This window comes from Oncorhynchus nerka, linkage group LG18, assembly GCF_034236695.1.
Source record: "Oncorhynchus nerka isolate Pitt River linkage group LG18, Oner_Uvic_2.0, whole genome shotgun sequence".
Lineage (NCBI taxonomy): Eukaryota > Metazoa > Chordata > Actinopteri > Salmoniformes > Salmonidae > Oncorhynchus > Oncorhynchus nerka.
Genome location: NC_088413.1, coordinates 43,313,281 through 43,329,467, shown reverse-complemented (window position 1 = coordinate 43,329,467; position 16,187 = coordinate 43,313,281). Strand labels below are relative to the sequence as shown.

Genomic DNA, 16,187 nt, shown 5'->3' with positions numbered 1-16,187 from the left:
TGTTTGTGCAACACAGCTATGCAAATATTACCGTCTCTACCGATTTTTTAACTATAGCCTATTCCAGACACACACGCCACGGCATGCTCTGTGAAAATCATGCCTTCACTGCTGTGTCTCTCCCAGACTACGCCTTTAAATGGGGCGCGCGCGGAGGTGGTGCTGAGGAGAGACCAGGAGAGGGCGGACCCGTGCGAAGTGAGTGTGAACATCCCGAGATCGGTCGCCAGTCGCACGGATCGAGCGCGCGGCTCTTGTGATGCACTGTAGCGGAGACCGACTGGAGAGCGACAGAGGAAAGAACAGCCCAATAGCCCTGATTTAACGTCTGGTACTGTGTCAGAAGTCTCGCTTTAATCGGCACCGTGTTTATTCATTCTACTCGTTTTTTTTTTTTTTTTACGAACCTGGATTTAAACATTACCGGAGTTTAAATGTCGGATTATTATGCATTGGATATTATCCCATAACTAAGGTCAGTCGTGCTCTATTTTCTACTTGCCAAAGGGCTCCTCTTGTCATGACTAGCAAACATCCAAAATATAGTTCTAATCGTTCCTTCGGAACACATTTGGATTGGAATTGGGATGTTAAAGTAGACATTTTGAACATGTTTGTAGTTTCGGCTGTCGACAGTCTGGAACAAGTTGGGACGTTGAGAACGTCGACATGTGGTCAATACTACCTAATCATAGACTAAGCATTGCACTATACTAGTAATTGACTGGAAACATAATGATATCGACGAATAAGGTCGCTTTTGCTGCAGGGTGGTTTACGGGTAGGCCTACAAATGGGGCATTCCGGCCATGACGGCTCGGGTGATTCTGCCCATTCCCCGGCCAACGAGGCCAGGGTGACAGGCATGGACAAGCCCCGCGGGAATGACAGAATTACGGTCACATCGCTCAGCTCGTGGCCACAGGCAATATTTATAATCGGAATTATTAATCTTTTATAAAACACAGAGCATTATAGGCATCATAACAAGCAAAAATTACGCTAAATAAATGCTTGCTTAGGCTACGACTCTTCCAAACCACGCATTTAGTTCTCGCCTGAAAAGTAGCTTTGAATAATGGATACAGGGGTGTCCAGTGTCTTACGACCGCCAGCGTGCATGGGGCTATTTTTAAATGTCAATGACTGTTCAGAGTAAACAAATTCATTTCAAATTCCGGTTCTGCATAGTCAGGGAAAACAACCGATGGGTTATGTCTAAAATAAGACAGACAATGTTGTCTGTTTTGATACTGTGAGATAAAAGACAATTCAGACATGGGAATGCTGCTTTGAATTTGATATGGGGACATGACCTTCTATGTTCCATTGATTGCCCCTACACTGCAGACACCATGATGGAGACCAGACATTTGCCCCCCCCCCTTCCCCTCCAAAATTATATTATTTTACAGATGAATTCGTGTATGCTCATTTTAACGAAATAGACCCATCTCCATTTAGAATATCGTGGAGAAGAAAGCATTGTTGTCTTCGTATGGACATTTTTTTTCCACAGTCATGGGTTGTTCATTTGTAGCAGATAAAACATACCATACAACCGGAAACAATAATATAACACGTTAGAGTCAAATATTTATCACCAGATGAGTCTGTATTTGGATTGTAAAAATAACGCAGGAAACGTGATGTTTTTTTAGACGGCGGGTAGAATTCGTTCCCTACGGAATCAAATGAGCTCGTGAGCTCTGCAGAAAGTCGAGGGGGGGTGTTTTTAGGGTGCTGGTGATCTCCATGAAATCTGACATGTATGAACACGCTGGTGGATTTTTCTTCTTTGAAATGAACCATGTAATGCAGCCATCTCTCACATTTTAGAAGAATGCATGTTGGATTTGAGATGATCAATATCTAACAGCTCACAAAAAGAGACAACAATTTTGCAGTAGAAATATAACGCCACTATTAACTCCCTGCATCTTTGTTTTAAATCATGCATTTGAACACCATTTATAGTTTCATATTTTTGTCTTAAATCAGGAATAGATAAATTACTGTAGGAAAATCATGTAAGAGATCACAAAATGGTTAAAATTGTCACGTTTTGACCTCATGATTTTTCTCCAATAAAGGTCTGATCAGCACCTTCGCCAGTCGTGATGAAATAATGAAATAGTAATAAAATCTACTGCAATTTGCCAGCAGAATTGGTGACGTTTGAAGTTAATTTATCATTGTGGCACACGTTCGATGTTTGGGATTTACAATGTAATAGGCTTAGTGAATACATCAGAATGCAGGGAAAACTCCTTATCAGGCTTTTTCAACGGGCAGAAATGCCTCAGAAATGGGCGTGACCCCTGTGAAATGCGTCTCTTTTCTCACACAGCAAGCAAGGCCTAAAAGGTAGCAGCAGTCCAATGCACTACTATAAAATTATAGTTGAAATAGAGATTCTATCAATGTTTTTATTTTATTTGTACATTAAAAAAACATGATTCACCATTTAATAAGTAAACAATATTTTATCTAGATAAAATGCCGCCCCCCCCACAAAATATACACTTTTTTGTTTTACGTGAATGTTTTCCACGGATATTATTACACCCAACTATTAGGCCTAAATGCCCGTTAAATAAAATATGATAACCGCTATAAAAATACATATTTGTATTATTAAATAATTTCATGAAAGTAGGCCTAGGCTAATCGACATTTCTCCCATTTAGGCCAACACAGAAAGACACAAGAAAGATGAATTCAATATTTAAGTGGTGTAGGCTATGCGGTCGTGCTATGCGCATTCCCTGCCCTACTCCGGTGGTTATTGTGCGGTTGTGTGATTTGGCTGTACTGTCTGCGGGGTGCCGGGCGGTGGTTGGTGCGTGGTTTAATTTGGCTGTCCTGCTTTCTGGGCGCTGGTTGGCAGGCGATTAACTGCTCTGACAAATCAACCGAAAACGGCCAAGGGCTCTCAAGGTAACGTTAATCCGTATGGGCGGGAGAGGGGGCACAATATTACTCACATAATAGGCTACTACTCACAATATCATTGAGGATGCTCCCTTTTCCATATAAATAAATACAAAACAGTGTTTCAACGGTTTTTAAAAATTGTATGATGATTATAACATATTTTTGACGCAGATGAAAAATGTCCTATTATGTTTGTCTGAATGCGTAGGCCTATTTCACACGAAATGTAATGTAGTTCAAATAATATAATATTTAACGGGCGTGCTTAAAGATGCGGAGGGCGGAAAAATAATCTCCGGTTGTAGAAATTGCGTCATGTCTTCCTAAATAAAACGACGTTCAACAGCTCACAGTAATTTCTTGCTTCTGAGAAAGGCCCTGCAATTTCATCTAATTCATTTTGTATAGGCCTATTTGTTGTGTGCGTGTGTGTGCGCGCGCGCTCGCGTGCATATACTTGTTGGTGTGCGTGTGCGTGCGTAAAACCACACACACACACACACACACACACACACACAGGACGAATTACACATAGGTGTCAAATGACCGAAACAAAATTGAGGGTGCAAGAGATTATATAGTAAATGTAAAGCAACATACTAACAATTATAATAAAAACACAATTTCTATTGCACCATTTATAACAAATATAAAATAGATTTTTTTACTATATGTTCTCTGGGGTGCATGCTGAGTCTTCCCCTACTATGCAGATGTTGCTACAGAATGATGTATGGTAGAAGTAGAGTAGTGAAATGATTAAGAATATCACCAGCATTATTATTCATAGTATGTCTATACATGCATGTAGACATGGGTTAGTATTGGTTGTGTGTGTGTGTGTTTGTGTGTGTGTGTTGCTGTAGAGTGATGTAATGCAGGTTAAGGATGATTTGAATTAGATAAATTAAGATAAAGATCAACTAGATGAATTTAAACAGGGATTTTCTCTGTGGTGTGAGGACTGGCCCAGCATATGCATTAACTGTGTGTGTGTGTGTTTGGCTGAGCAAGTGTTGCAGTAGAGTGATGTAATGCAGGAGACGGGGTGTTATTAATCGTTTAGAACGATAGATAAATCAAACAGGGTTTTTCTTGGATGCAGACCTCGGTTGATTGCTTAGTGTTGGTAGCATCGTTGCAGTGTGTGTGTGTGTGTGTGGCAGCAGTATATTGCTACCAGTGTTTGTGTGTGCGTGGGTGGGTGGGTGGGTGTGAATGTAGCTGTGTGTGTGTGTGTGTGTAGCAGTGTGGGGGTGATGTAATGCAGGAGAGAGGTGCTGCAGCAGAACGGCTCTCCCCTCCCTTCCGTCCCCCGTCACCCAGAGGAGGTGTGTCTCTGTCTCTCTTCCTGCAGAGAGCTGAATGCCCACTCTCTCTACCCATGCTGGGCACCTGGCTGGACTCATGGCTCTGCCCGTTTGGCTGTGGCCACTTGTGCCCACTGAAATACTAGAATACTTAGGGGAGGGGGGGGGGTATTTTTCTCCCTATACTTTTTTATGGTGAAACCGGTGAAATCATGCCCATTTGATCATATTCTAAAATGGACCAATCTGTACATTTTTCCCTTCTTCTACCCAGGCTGTGCACCAGTCTGCACCTATGTCTCTGCCTGTCTGTCTGTAGCTGGTGGGATATATTAACAAATGGAGCCAACCCCTCCATTTTGTTAGATCACAAGTGTGACGAAATTGGATAGGTGTAAGCAACATGGTGGGGAACTTTGCCTCCACCCACTCAATGCTGTAAGCATGAATGATTATTTAGGCTGTGCCTGTTTGTCTGTACCTGTCTGTAAATACTGTTACAAATAACATTTCCTTCCTACCTCTCTCCCCCTTCCCTTCTTTCCGTCGCTACTTTCTCATCCCATTCTTTCTTAATAATAATGATGTAACAAAACATAGTATGTGTATTATTTGGTCTGTATCTGGTCTTATTCATTGTAATTGCTGATGTCGGACACAATTGAGTAAAGTGTGTTTTTTAGTCTGTGCCAGCCAGTCTGTACAAATAGACAAATCCTCCCTCTCCTTTCTTTCTCCCCATCCCTTCCTTTGCTCATCACTGAAACTAAATTGGATAGGTGAGAACAATTTAGGGCAAGCCTTGCTTTCCCCCAATGCTCTTAGATTAGTCATTAGACAATAATGATTTAGACTGTGTCTGTTCACCAGAAAATACATCCTCCCCTCTATTAGTCTCTCTCTTGCTCTCTCATACCCCCATCCCACACACATGACTGGTTTAGTTCTGGCTTGCCGTATTGGTGGTGATGTCATCCACACACCGTTCCAGGACTGTGTACCCCCTCCATATCAAAGAGAGAGAGAGAAAGTGTGTGTACTGCAGAGGAGCGAAGGTGTGTGTATATTTGTGTGTGTAGGTTGGCAGCAGGGATATAGGTGACTCACTGTTTATAGGGTGTGTGTGTGTAAAGTCTGCGTGGAGGACGAGATGTTTGGTGGAGGACTGGGAAATTGGAGAATCTCACAGTAAAATGTGTGTGAGAGAGAGAGAGAACGCATCCTCCTCTTCCGTTATATCAGCTGACTGCCACAGAGGACATTTTGTTCCAGCATCCAGAGTGTGTGTGAAGCCACGGCAGTGTGTGTACTCAATGCACCTGCAGTGGTACTAGACACATCAGTGAGGTGTGTCTGTTTGACAGTCAGGGCCAATGAAGAGACTGTTCTTATTAACATGGCTCTCTCAGATTCCCTCCCCTGCCTTCCATCCCTCCGCTTATTGTTTTCTAATGGGAGGCCAAACCCCGGCTGCTTTTGTCCCTGTGTGTGTCTTCCCTGTGAGGAGCGGCGGACTCCTATCAATGGGAACAATGGTCCATGCAGTTTAGCCTTTTAACCCCTGCCCATCCACCTGCAACAAAAGAACACACACACACACACACACACACACACACACACACACACACACACCTCGCCCAGTGTGTTCCGGTCCAGTGGGCCCATGCTGACTGCTGGGGCCTTTGTCCTGTGGTACCGAGCCGAGGGCTGAGACTGTTGGCAGGGACACATGGTGCCTATTAGGTTAGATGCCTATTCGGTTACCCTCTGTATGGGGCGGTGGAACTTAACCCTGCTTATTGTTATCGTAATACTTGAAGTCCCTCTCAACATGGGGGAGAACTATAGCTGTGTTTAACTGGCCTGGATAGGTATACTAAACCATACTGGGTAGAAGCCAAACTTTATATGTGTGTGTTCCTGGTGAGTGTAGGCTACTGTAGATATCTCTGGTCGTGGGGCAGGCTGCTGATGGCCAGACGCTGGCTTGTCATTACATCACTACAGTGTCACAGAGCAGCATATCCCAGCGATGACACACATCAAGCTGATATGTCGGCAGGGATTTGACTGTGTGTCTGAGAGTAGCGCTGGCGAACTGTACACCCTGGCTTCTATTTGGGTTGGGGAGCAGTGGAGACAGTGTTGAACAGGGTGGTTCTCTCACTCGCTTGCTCTCTCTGTCCATCGATCTCAATTTCTCTGTCTTTTTGGTCTCTCTATCTCTGCATTTTGGAGTAGTGCAAGCCTATGGTTATCTAGAACCTTATCTGTGTCTCAAGATAGATGGAAATGTGGGTCAACTTAGTGTGTATTTTGTTACCTCGAGGACAGCTCTCATGAATGAATCCTAAAAGGACCTGGCATAAACTGTTACATCTCATTAAAGGAGAACTCCACCCTATGTTTTGGTATTTGTTTAATTAGTCAATTGTTGATATAGTCCCAAAATACCGAAATCTGGCCCGTAAAAATGCATTTTCAGTAGGCTAGCCTAGAACAGATTGGCGATAGAATGAAACACAAACATTTCTAAAGAAATTACATCAACCAGACCCTGAATCTTGTGTTTTAATATGACAAAACTCAATGTTTGATGGGACTAACAATCGGATAGTTAGGTTAGGAAACATGTTAGCAACAATCTTGACGCAAAGAATAAGTTCACCGGGGAGGAGAATTGTCCAACACATGGTCACATGGTCTCTCTAGACGTTGTACCTGTTTAGGCATTGGGGTCTCTCTTGTCTCTGGCCCTGCGTATTTAGGTCTCTAGTATTCTAGTGTCTCTCCTTCCTTTGTTTTGTGGTTTCTCTCTGTCCATCTGTATGGTGCAGTCAGCAGAAAGCCCCGTTCATTCCCCTGGCCATCAGATAAGGGCCATCTCTGCTGGCCTGATTGATAGTCGGGGGCTGCCAGCAGAATAATGGTGCTAATTTTCCTAGCAGATGACAGATAGGGCCTAGACCTTTACCGAGGGAAAAAAAACTGCCACTTTTAATTAGGTTTGGTGACTGGTAATTGTATCTCTAACATCAGATACAATGAATTATGCACACAGATCCTGCTATTTTATTTGTTATGGTTCAATAGTACAGTATTTGTCTGTGTTTCCAAATTGGCATGTCTTCACATGTCCGTAGCAGTTTTTAGTGATGGCTCGTTTGCAAACGTACGTACGTCTCTTTTTGGTGAACGACGAGAATTGCATCGGTAAAAGAGCTGTTTATTTGGCTCCCTGATTGCATAGTGTTACTTAACTGCTTTTTTTTTTAGCTTCAAACAACGATTATCTGCATAGAAGTAACAGTCATTCTCTGAAGGTGATTAATCCTTACTACAGAAACAAAAGTGAGGAGAGCGTTTCATTCTGGTCCACGAAAATGTTTGCAGTTTGTAAAAAAATATATCTTATTTGAACACGCATATCACAATCTTCAAAATCTGACATAATGCATGGTAGCCTACGTTTGCTTAGCGATTAACCAAAATGTCTGTTATTTTTGGGGTTTCAAACAACTAGCCTAATTGACGGATGTCGGTTCAGGTATTTGAATTCCATTTTTTTTTTCAGGGAGCTCAATGCGCATTTTCTGACTGCAGTTTCTATAGAGAGAAATCACATAAATCAAGTCCGAACTGTGTGATGTAGTTTCCAACAGGCCAACATTCTACATAGTTTAGCGTGCCTACTTGTCCGGAGACAGAGAACCACAGATTATCCATTATATCAGAGAGAGAGAGAGGAAGTGAGGCCCAGCTCAGCAGGTTGTTTCGCCCACCAAAGGAGATTTTGTATGGTGAAAAAAAGTGAATGGTTTATTTGGTTAATTGGATCAAATAGAAGTTTCATAATGCTAAAGTTAGGAGTATACTGATATAAGTAGGACATGTGACATCCTGGCATCTTTGAGAAAAAACACTTGGCCATGCATATTCATAGCATGAGGCTAATAGCATAGAATTATTATTTTTTTAAACATTAGTCCTTTAGCAGCCACTCTTATCCAGAGCCACTTACAGTAGTGAGTGCATACATTTTCATACTTTCTTCGTACTGGTCCCTCCATTTAATACAGTTGCTTGATGTCAACAACTCTCATTGAATATTCAAAAAAGGATTACAATAATGAGATACATCCACCAATCCAAATAAAGGATAGGTGGCAGCCAGACAGCCCACCATGCTGCTGTGTGGACAACGTGTAACGGCCATTGGTGGAAGAAGGTGAGGACCAAAGCACAGCGTGGTACGTGTTCGTCATTTGAATGGTAAAGCTGAACACTAAACAAGCAACAAAAGAACAACCGAAACAGCTCCGTCAGGTGCAAAACACACAAAACAGAAAATAACTACCCACACCACACAGATGGGAAAAGGCTACCTAAGTATGGTTCTCAATCAGAGACAATGATAGACAGCTGCCTCTGATTGAGAACCACACCCGGCCAAACACAGAAATTCCAAACATAGAAACTGAACATAGAATGCCCACCCTAGTCACACCCTAGCCTAACCAAAATAGAGAATAAAAACCTCTCTATGGCCAGGGCGTGACACAACGACTCCCTTTGTTTGTACGGAGAGACATGTCTCTTGTCAGTAAATCCATAATCTTTGATTATATTGACCAGATACTCTAGTGGCCCCAACGAGAGGGCAGATCCGCGTGTGAACAACAGGCACAACGCTTTCCACAGCCACAAAGTCTAAACTAACTTTAAGATAAGGTTTAAAATCCCATTTTAAGAAGATAAATTGTAGAAATAGGCGGGTTTATTACTTTATGGCAACTAGTGACGACCAGGCACTAAGTCGTTTTTCAAAAGGTTGCCGGGATGTCATTTGTTCTAGTTATATCAAGTATACTCCTAACAACCTAACTATTACAAAACGTCTATTCCATCAAATAAGCCATTCCATTTTTTTGTTAACCAAAATCGACACTCTTATTGAACTCCGTACAAAAACTCCTTGCTTGGTGAGCAAGAAATAATTAGAATTGTCGCCAGGGGGCAAATGGAAGCGGTGTTTGTAGGCTACAATAACTTAGACTTCAGGTCCACTGGGGTTAGTTCAAGTAGCCTGTGTAAGCTACTTGCAGGTTAAAGCGCGTCTCGTGTGAATTCTTATGGGGATTAAATGGACCCTATTTGTAGGGGTTAGATGTCATTTTTGTTAAGGAAAATCCATATTTATTACATCAATTGTTTTATTATATGTTCAAGGTCACCAATCGGTGACATACATTCATGGTTATATCAGGGCCTTTGTGGTCCAGCCAGTACAAGCGCTGAGAACGGCACACATGTGCAAAACCAGGCATGGGTTTGAATCTGGTCTACTACTGCCCTTTGAGTTTTCGGAGAAACTAGTATTTTACTTGTATTCTTACTCAAGTAATTTCTGAAGGAAGTAACTGACTTTTTACTCCGTTACATTTGACTAAATCACCTCAGTTACATAGATTTATCTATCTAGATTTATCAACGAACGCAATTGCATTTGAAAGCACATAAATACCATGACGAGATCCTGAGGCTCATTGACGTGCCATTCACCTGCTGTCATGTTTCAGCATGATAATGTATGGCCCCATGTCGCAAGGATCTGTACCCAATTCCTGGAAGCGGCAGGGTAGCCTAGTGGTTAGAGCGTTGGACTAGTAACCGGAAGGTTGCAAGTTCAAACCCCCGAGCTGACAAGGTACAAATCTGTTGTCCTGCCCCTGAACATGCAGTTAACCCACTGTTCCTAGGCCGTCATTGAAAATAAGAATTTGTTCTTAACTGACTTGCCTAGTAAAATAAAGGTAAAAAAAATAATAATAATGTCCCAGTTCTTCCATGGCATGCATACTCACCAGACATGTCACCAGTTGAGCATGTTTGGAATGCTCTGGATTGAAGTGTACAACAGCGTGTTCCAGTTCCTGCCAATATCCAGCAACTTCGCACAGCCATTTAAGAGGAGTGGGACAACATGCCACAGACCACAATCAACAGCCTGATCAACTCACGCTGCATGAGTCAAATAGTGGTCACACCAGATACTGACTGGTTTTCTGATCCACACCCCTACCTTTTTTTAAGGTATCTTTGTGATCAGCAGATGGATATCTGTATTCCCAGTCGTGAAATCTATAGATTAGGGCGTAATGCATTTATTTCAATTGACTGATTTCCTTATATGAACTTTAACTCAGTAAAATCTTTGAAATTGTTGTATGTTGCGTTTTTATATTTGTTCAGTATAATATGCATTCAACATCACATGCACTTGAAATGATATTGTGAAATATGTTTTCATTAATGCTATTGAAATTGTAAAAAAATTCCAATGTCTCAAGTACCATATACCTTTTTATGACATTGTTCACATTGATATTAAGTCAACATTGAATGAACGTAGTTGAAATTGTACAGCCCACGTACCTTGTTTGACGTCAGTCTTCATTGGTGAGTACCTGTGCTGGGGGACATCTGCAAGATAGTGCTGGCAGGCTTTAATATTAAATTCACGTCAAATCAATTACACTAAGTTGTTGTCCTTTTTGTTTGCTGTCACAGTTTGCCATACATTTTTTAAAAACAAACAAACTAAATGTGTAACTAGTACTGGAGTAGTTTTCTTACTGGATACTTTGTTACTCTTACTTATGTACTTGAGGCTAATTTAACTTGAGTAAATTACAATCTAAGTAACAGTACTTTAACTTAAATACAGGTTTTCAGTACTCTACCCACCTCTGCAAATTATACATAGCCTAACTATAAAACGTTGGCGATCATCGACTGGAGGAAAGTTGATTGTTTATCAAATCAACTCATCAATTTAGCCAGGGCAACACAAACAGTAGATTATTGGTTTTCACACCTATTATTATGTGATTATTGATAGGTTAATAATATTGGAATATAATCAAATAACAAGGGGCCTATTGCAATGATGGCACTAGATTACCGCCAATTGTTGTCTCGTTAAACCATTAAATGTGCTGAATTCACCTGCACAGCTGATCTCCATTGGAACCATTACTGGTCACCTATACTGCTCCCTAAAATATTATGTTGTGCTTCCTTAGTCAGAGATCTGTATATAATGACAAGATGCTCATGTCTCCGCCCTAACAATGGGAGTCGACCCACAGGCAGGAAGGTTGCCGCATATTAAGCCCATTGAGCTTATTTTGGCAAGAGTGAGCCCAATCACTTCTCCCTCAGTCCTGCTTGTAACCAAAGTCATTCAAGATTCTTTAAAACCTTTATTTAACCTGTCAAGTCAGTTAAGAACATATTCTTATTTTCAATGATGCCCTAGGAACAGTGGGTTAACTGCCTTGTTCAGGGGCAGAACGACAGATTTTTACCTTGTCAGCTCAGGGATTCGATCTTGCAACCTTTCGGTTACTAGTCCATCGCTCTAACCACAAGCTACCTGCCGCCCCATATGTTCGCCCTCTGGTTGGCATTGTCATCGGAACAACATAGTGCGATTGATCTATTTAACACGCATTCTGTACAATATAAATAAATAATTCCCTCATTTACCATTGCAAATCTACTGTGGCAATTTACCTGACACTTTGTATGAATGGAAACTAATGTTGCTGTGTTAATATTTTATTTGTTCACTATTTATGTTCTCCAAAAGTGTCTGGTATGGTCATTTATTATTAATGTTATATAATAATAATATGAATAGATTACATTTTTATAGCACTTTTCAATATAGTAATAATCTCAAAGATGCCCTTAAAACAACAAAACAAAACATTTGTTAGCCTATTGACAGTTCTGTGTGGAAAATCTTCCACGGTCATACACAGAGGCAGGTGCAAGTCCAACAGGTCACGCCGTTGTGTCCGATCCGCTCTCCGTGCGTACCTTCCTCACCTGTGCAGTCCACATCTCGTCCGACTGAGCCCGGCTGAAGGGTTGAGCAGGGGGTAAATGATCAAATGGTCAGATGGGCCGAGGTCACGTCACCTCTTGCCCTCCTCTGTTGTAGACTCCTTGGTAAACTTCCTCTGAAACAAACTTGTAGCACCCACCTGGGTGAAGCCATGCATCCTCTAAGCTTATCAAGATCAAGAGTTTAAATAATCCTGGACTGTCCATATTTGAAATGTGTAACTACATCAAGTCATTTTGGAGACTGTGTTATTTTTGCCAAAAAGGCTTGGGACGAAATCATCAAACCCACGCGGACACCATAGGCCTATGTGCACACTGAAGGAAGCGACCCTAACCGCTAGCCCACCCCGGGCCATGATTGAACTCAATTTTGACAGTTCATTCGTAAACCTTACGATACACTCAACCTTTGTATGTCGTAGCTTAGTGGAGACCAGTATCTTGTGTTATTAAGATATATAAAATGACGGTTGTTGATGTGTATGGCTGCATTTCAGATATTTCTGTACATTTGAATGTTGCAGTAATGGGACCTAGGCATATATCATTTGAGAGAGAGCGTGCGAGAGAGAATATTATTTGAAGATAGCAGCCCTAATCCCAATGACTCGATTGCCCCCCACATGAAGAGAAAATTAACTGCTAATCTTAGCCATTCCCGAGGCTCATTTGAATTTCCTGATGCATCAGGAAAATTATCTGCTACAAAAAAAGTGTTCAAGTTAAAATTCGACATCTGTAATGCATAGTGCATTTAATGTCTAAAAAACAGTGATACTTGTTTATAAATCAAACCCGAACCGAACTCAAAAAGCACTAATCACTAGGCTTTACATTAGAGATTTGCAATTTTTTTCATGTTTTTTTGGTCGATTCTCAAACATTTTGAATGAAGAACCGTTTGGGAGTCAAATAAACATTTTTTTTTTACATGAACATAGCTACATGATCCTGCTCACCAAAAAGACTCGGAATGACCATCACTAGCAGTTTGGACAAATGTGGAATCAATAAAGATGGGTCTTCTTGCTGAAATAGTAGTGAGGGGAAAAAAGGCCTGTTGTAAAATATCAATCTGTGTCTGAAAACCACAGTTTTTTTTCAGATGGTCTGAATATCAATGTTGTGTGTGCTGTGTGTAAATCCTATGCTTCCTGTTTCTGACAGTGATGGAACTGAGGAGATCCAGAGGCTCCCCTGTGAACTACAAATTCAAGCAGGCAACATGAAGAAGGACGTCCCGATCACCCTGACAACCAGAAGAGCAAGTCCAATCGGACCTTACGCCATGATTACCCATAGCAATCTCTTTGGACTTTAAAGGATTACAATGGTCAAACTTTCCTTTGCAACAGAAGGAGAAACTAGTTTAGACTCTTCTCCCCTTTTCCTCTCTCTCCCTCCTCCTTTCTTTAACTAGGAGGAAAGGCATCTGCAATTCTACCTACTGTCCATAGCTTGTCAGCGATTGGATAGTTTACTCATGTGCATGGCCTACGACTGTTACTTAGCCTACCTACGACTGTTATCCCAACTACCACCCAACTCCCTGCTGATTTTGTATTAAATCTCTCAGCAGTGTCAAACATATCTGAGTACACTTTTGGATACAACTGTGGATACTCCCTCTAGAATTGGATACTTACTCTAAGACTTTTAAATCAAATCCAATGCTATCTAAGCTTTCAGGAATATAAACTCATTCGTCCTCTTCCTCCTCCTTGTTGACCATGGATGTGCTGGGCTTGTCTGCGAGGCTGCAGCTGCTGCTCTCGGCCTTCCTGGGTGTGTGTCTGAGCCTGGAGTTCACAGGGGCCCCCGGCCAGTGGGCCCGCTACCTCCGCTGGGACGCCAGTACGCGTAGCGACCTCAGCTTCCAGTTCAAGACAGACGTGTCCACGGCACTGCTGCTCTACTTCGACGACAGTGGCTACTGCGACTTCCTGCAGCTGATGGTCGTGGAGGGCAAGTTGCAGCTGCGCTTCAGCATCGACTGCGCCGAGACTGCCGTGGTGTCCGACAAGCGGGTCAACGACAGCAGCTGGCACTTTGCCACACTGAGCCGCTACGGCCTGCGGACGGTGCTGGGGCTGGACGGCCAGGTCAAGGCGGACGAGGTGCGGCCCACCGGAGGTAGCCGCCAGCACATGAAAATTGTTAGCGATCTGTTCCTGGGTGGCGTGCCGCTGGACATCCGTACGTCAGCGCTCACGCTACCCACGGCACGTGATGCCCCACCCTTCAGAGGAACAATCTCAGATCTGAAGTACGGGAACACGGAACCGGTTCTCCTCAGCAGCTTGAGGGTTCGTCTGGAGTCGGAGGGGCGCTGTACCGAGAACCCGTGCGAGAACAGTGGGAGCTGCACCGTGGTGGATGGGGAACCCATGTGCGACTGCTCCAAAACAGAATACAAGGGCCGCTTCTGCAATGAAGGTAAGATCTGATACATTTTGTATTTCCTTTACTGTTCCTGAATGTCTACGTTTGTGCATAGCCTTATGTTCACTTTTAGCCACACAGATTTTACCCATTTAATTTCACCCTTTTGTCTTTCCTTCACCAGTCCTAATCCATAGATCATTTTCATGTTATTCCAGAGGCTTCACTGACCTCATTTGAAGCATTTTTGCTTTGTTGTTTACTAAGTCGTCTCTCTCAGACTCAGTGTATGTTGTCCCTGTGTGTGTGCTAATCTAAGCGTGGTTAGCGACACGGTTAGCCACCAAGGTGCAGGTTAATGGGACCTCCCTGCAGGGACTGATAAGGACGCCTATAGAGAGAACGGGGGCCTCCTGAGCCCTTTTCTTTACCAATCATGCGATGACAGGTGTTAAAATCACATCCTTTTGTGTTGCAGAGCATTCTGGAACTGCTTTGATTCAATCACAACCTCCATCTCTCTCTTCTTCCTCCACAGCTGGTATTGGTTAGACCCCAAATTGATTTTTTATTAAAAAAAAAAGCTTTTGGTTAGGTTTTTTTATTCTTACGATTTCTTAGAAGGAGCGTAAGAAAGGCCTTTTTTATTTGTAAAGGGAGAGTGAATGTTATCTGCTTTATTGCAGAGGGTTTTGGGTAGAGGGTTTTCTTTCTTTCAATTGTTAGATACTGTGTGCAATGTGGTCATGCACTTATAATATACTGAGGTAATGTCAGTTCACTTGCTGTTTCTTTCTGCTGAAATAAAATATACATTTTGATCTGTTTTAAACTAAATTGGAATTGAATCTGTCCTCTTACAACAATCCTGATATTGCAGCTATAGGAACTCTTCAGGATTTTTTTTTTTTGGGGGGGTGTAATCAGAAAACAACGAACAACTCCAGCTTTTTCCCTTTCCTTTACATTCCTGTGAGAAAATCTAAAGTATAGAAGGATACTACTGTTTCTAGTATTCTCCTGTTTCTTCGCCTGCCACTTTAGTAGGTTAGGTTTACAGAGCATAAAGGCAATTTGCATCTGCTTTGGCATCAAGCCCAAACATTAACCAACAGAGAAAACGGCAGTGAATCTGGAATGTAAAGATTACATTGTTTTTATGTCAGGACATGTTTTTAAAAGGGAGTGGCCTCTTTTTCCTCTATCTTGTCTTGGATGAGCATTAAGCTGCTTCAGTTGAATTGAAGCTGTTCAGTCGACTGGGTGAGGAAGCATGACCGCGTGTGTGACAACGTGTGTGTGACAGCGTGTGTGTGTCAAGCCCTGGCGACTGGTTCTCTCTCACTGTGAACACATCCTCACCAAAGGGAGCAAGAAAAGAAAATGGCTGGCCTATATGTAATCGACAATGTTAAAAACCCCAGTTTTAAAAATGAGTTTTGCGTCTCTATCAGAAAGGCCCATAGAGCTATCGCTAGCTAGAGACGCTATAGATGCACTCTGATAGGGGGCTGAGTCAGGGGTTGGACCTGTGTTTGTGTGCGTGTGTGTCGACCAGCCCTGTAATGTGTTGGGCCGTGAACAAGGAGTTCAGACAATCCTAAAATAAATAACGCTGTTTACTGGGGTCGAGCTGTATTT

At 42.3% G+C, this 16,187-nt stretch overlaps 1 protein-coding gene across 1 annotated transcript in view; it reads left to right on the top strand.

The window, feature by feature from the left end:
• The first annotated feature begins 239 nt into the window (after positions 1-239).
• Positions 240-16,187, top strand: part of nrxn3a (neurexin 3a) — a 179,534-nt gene continuing 163,586 nt past the window's right edge. Inside the window, exons 1-2 of the mRNA XM_029687494.2 lie at positions 240-475; positions 13,332-14,600. Of these exons, the coding sequence (XP_029543354.2) occupies positions 13,895-14,600 (706 nt within the window). The 5' untranslated portion in view covers positions 240-475; positions 13,332-13,894. The remainder of the gene's footprint in view (positions 476-13,331; positions 14,601-16,187) is intronic.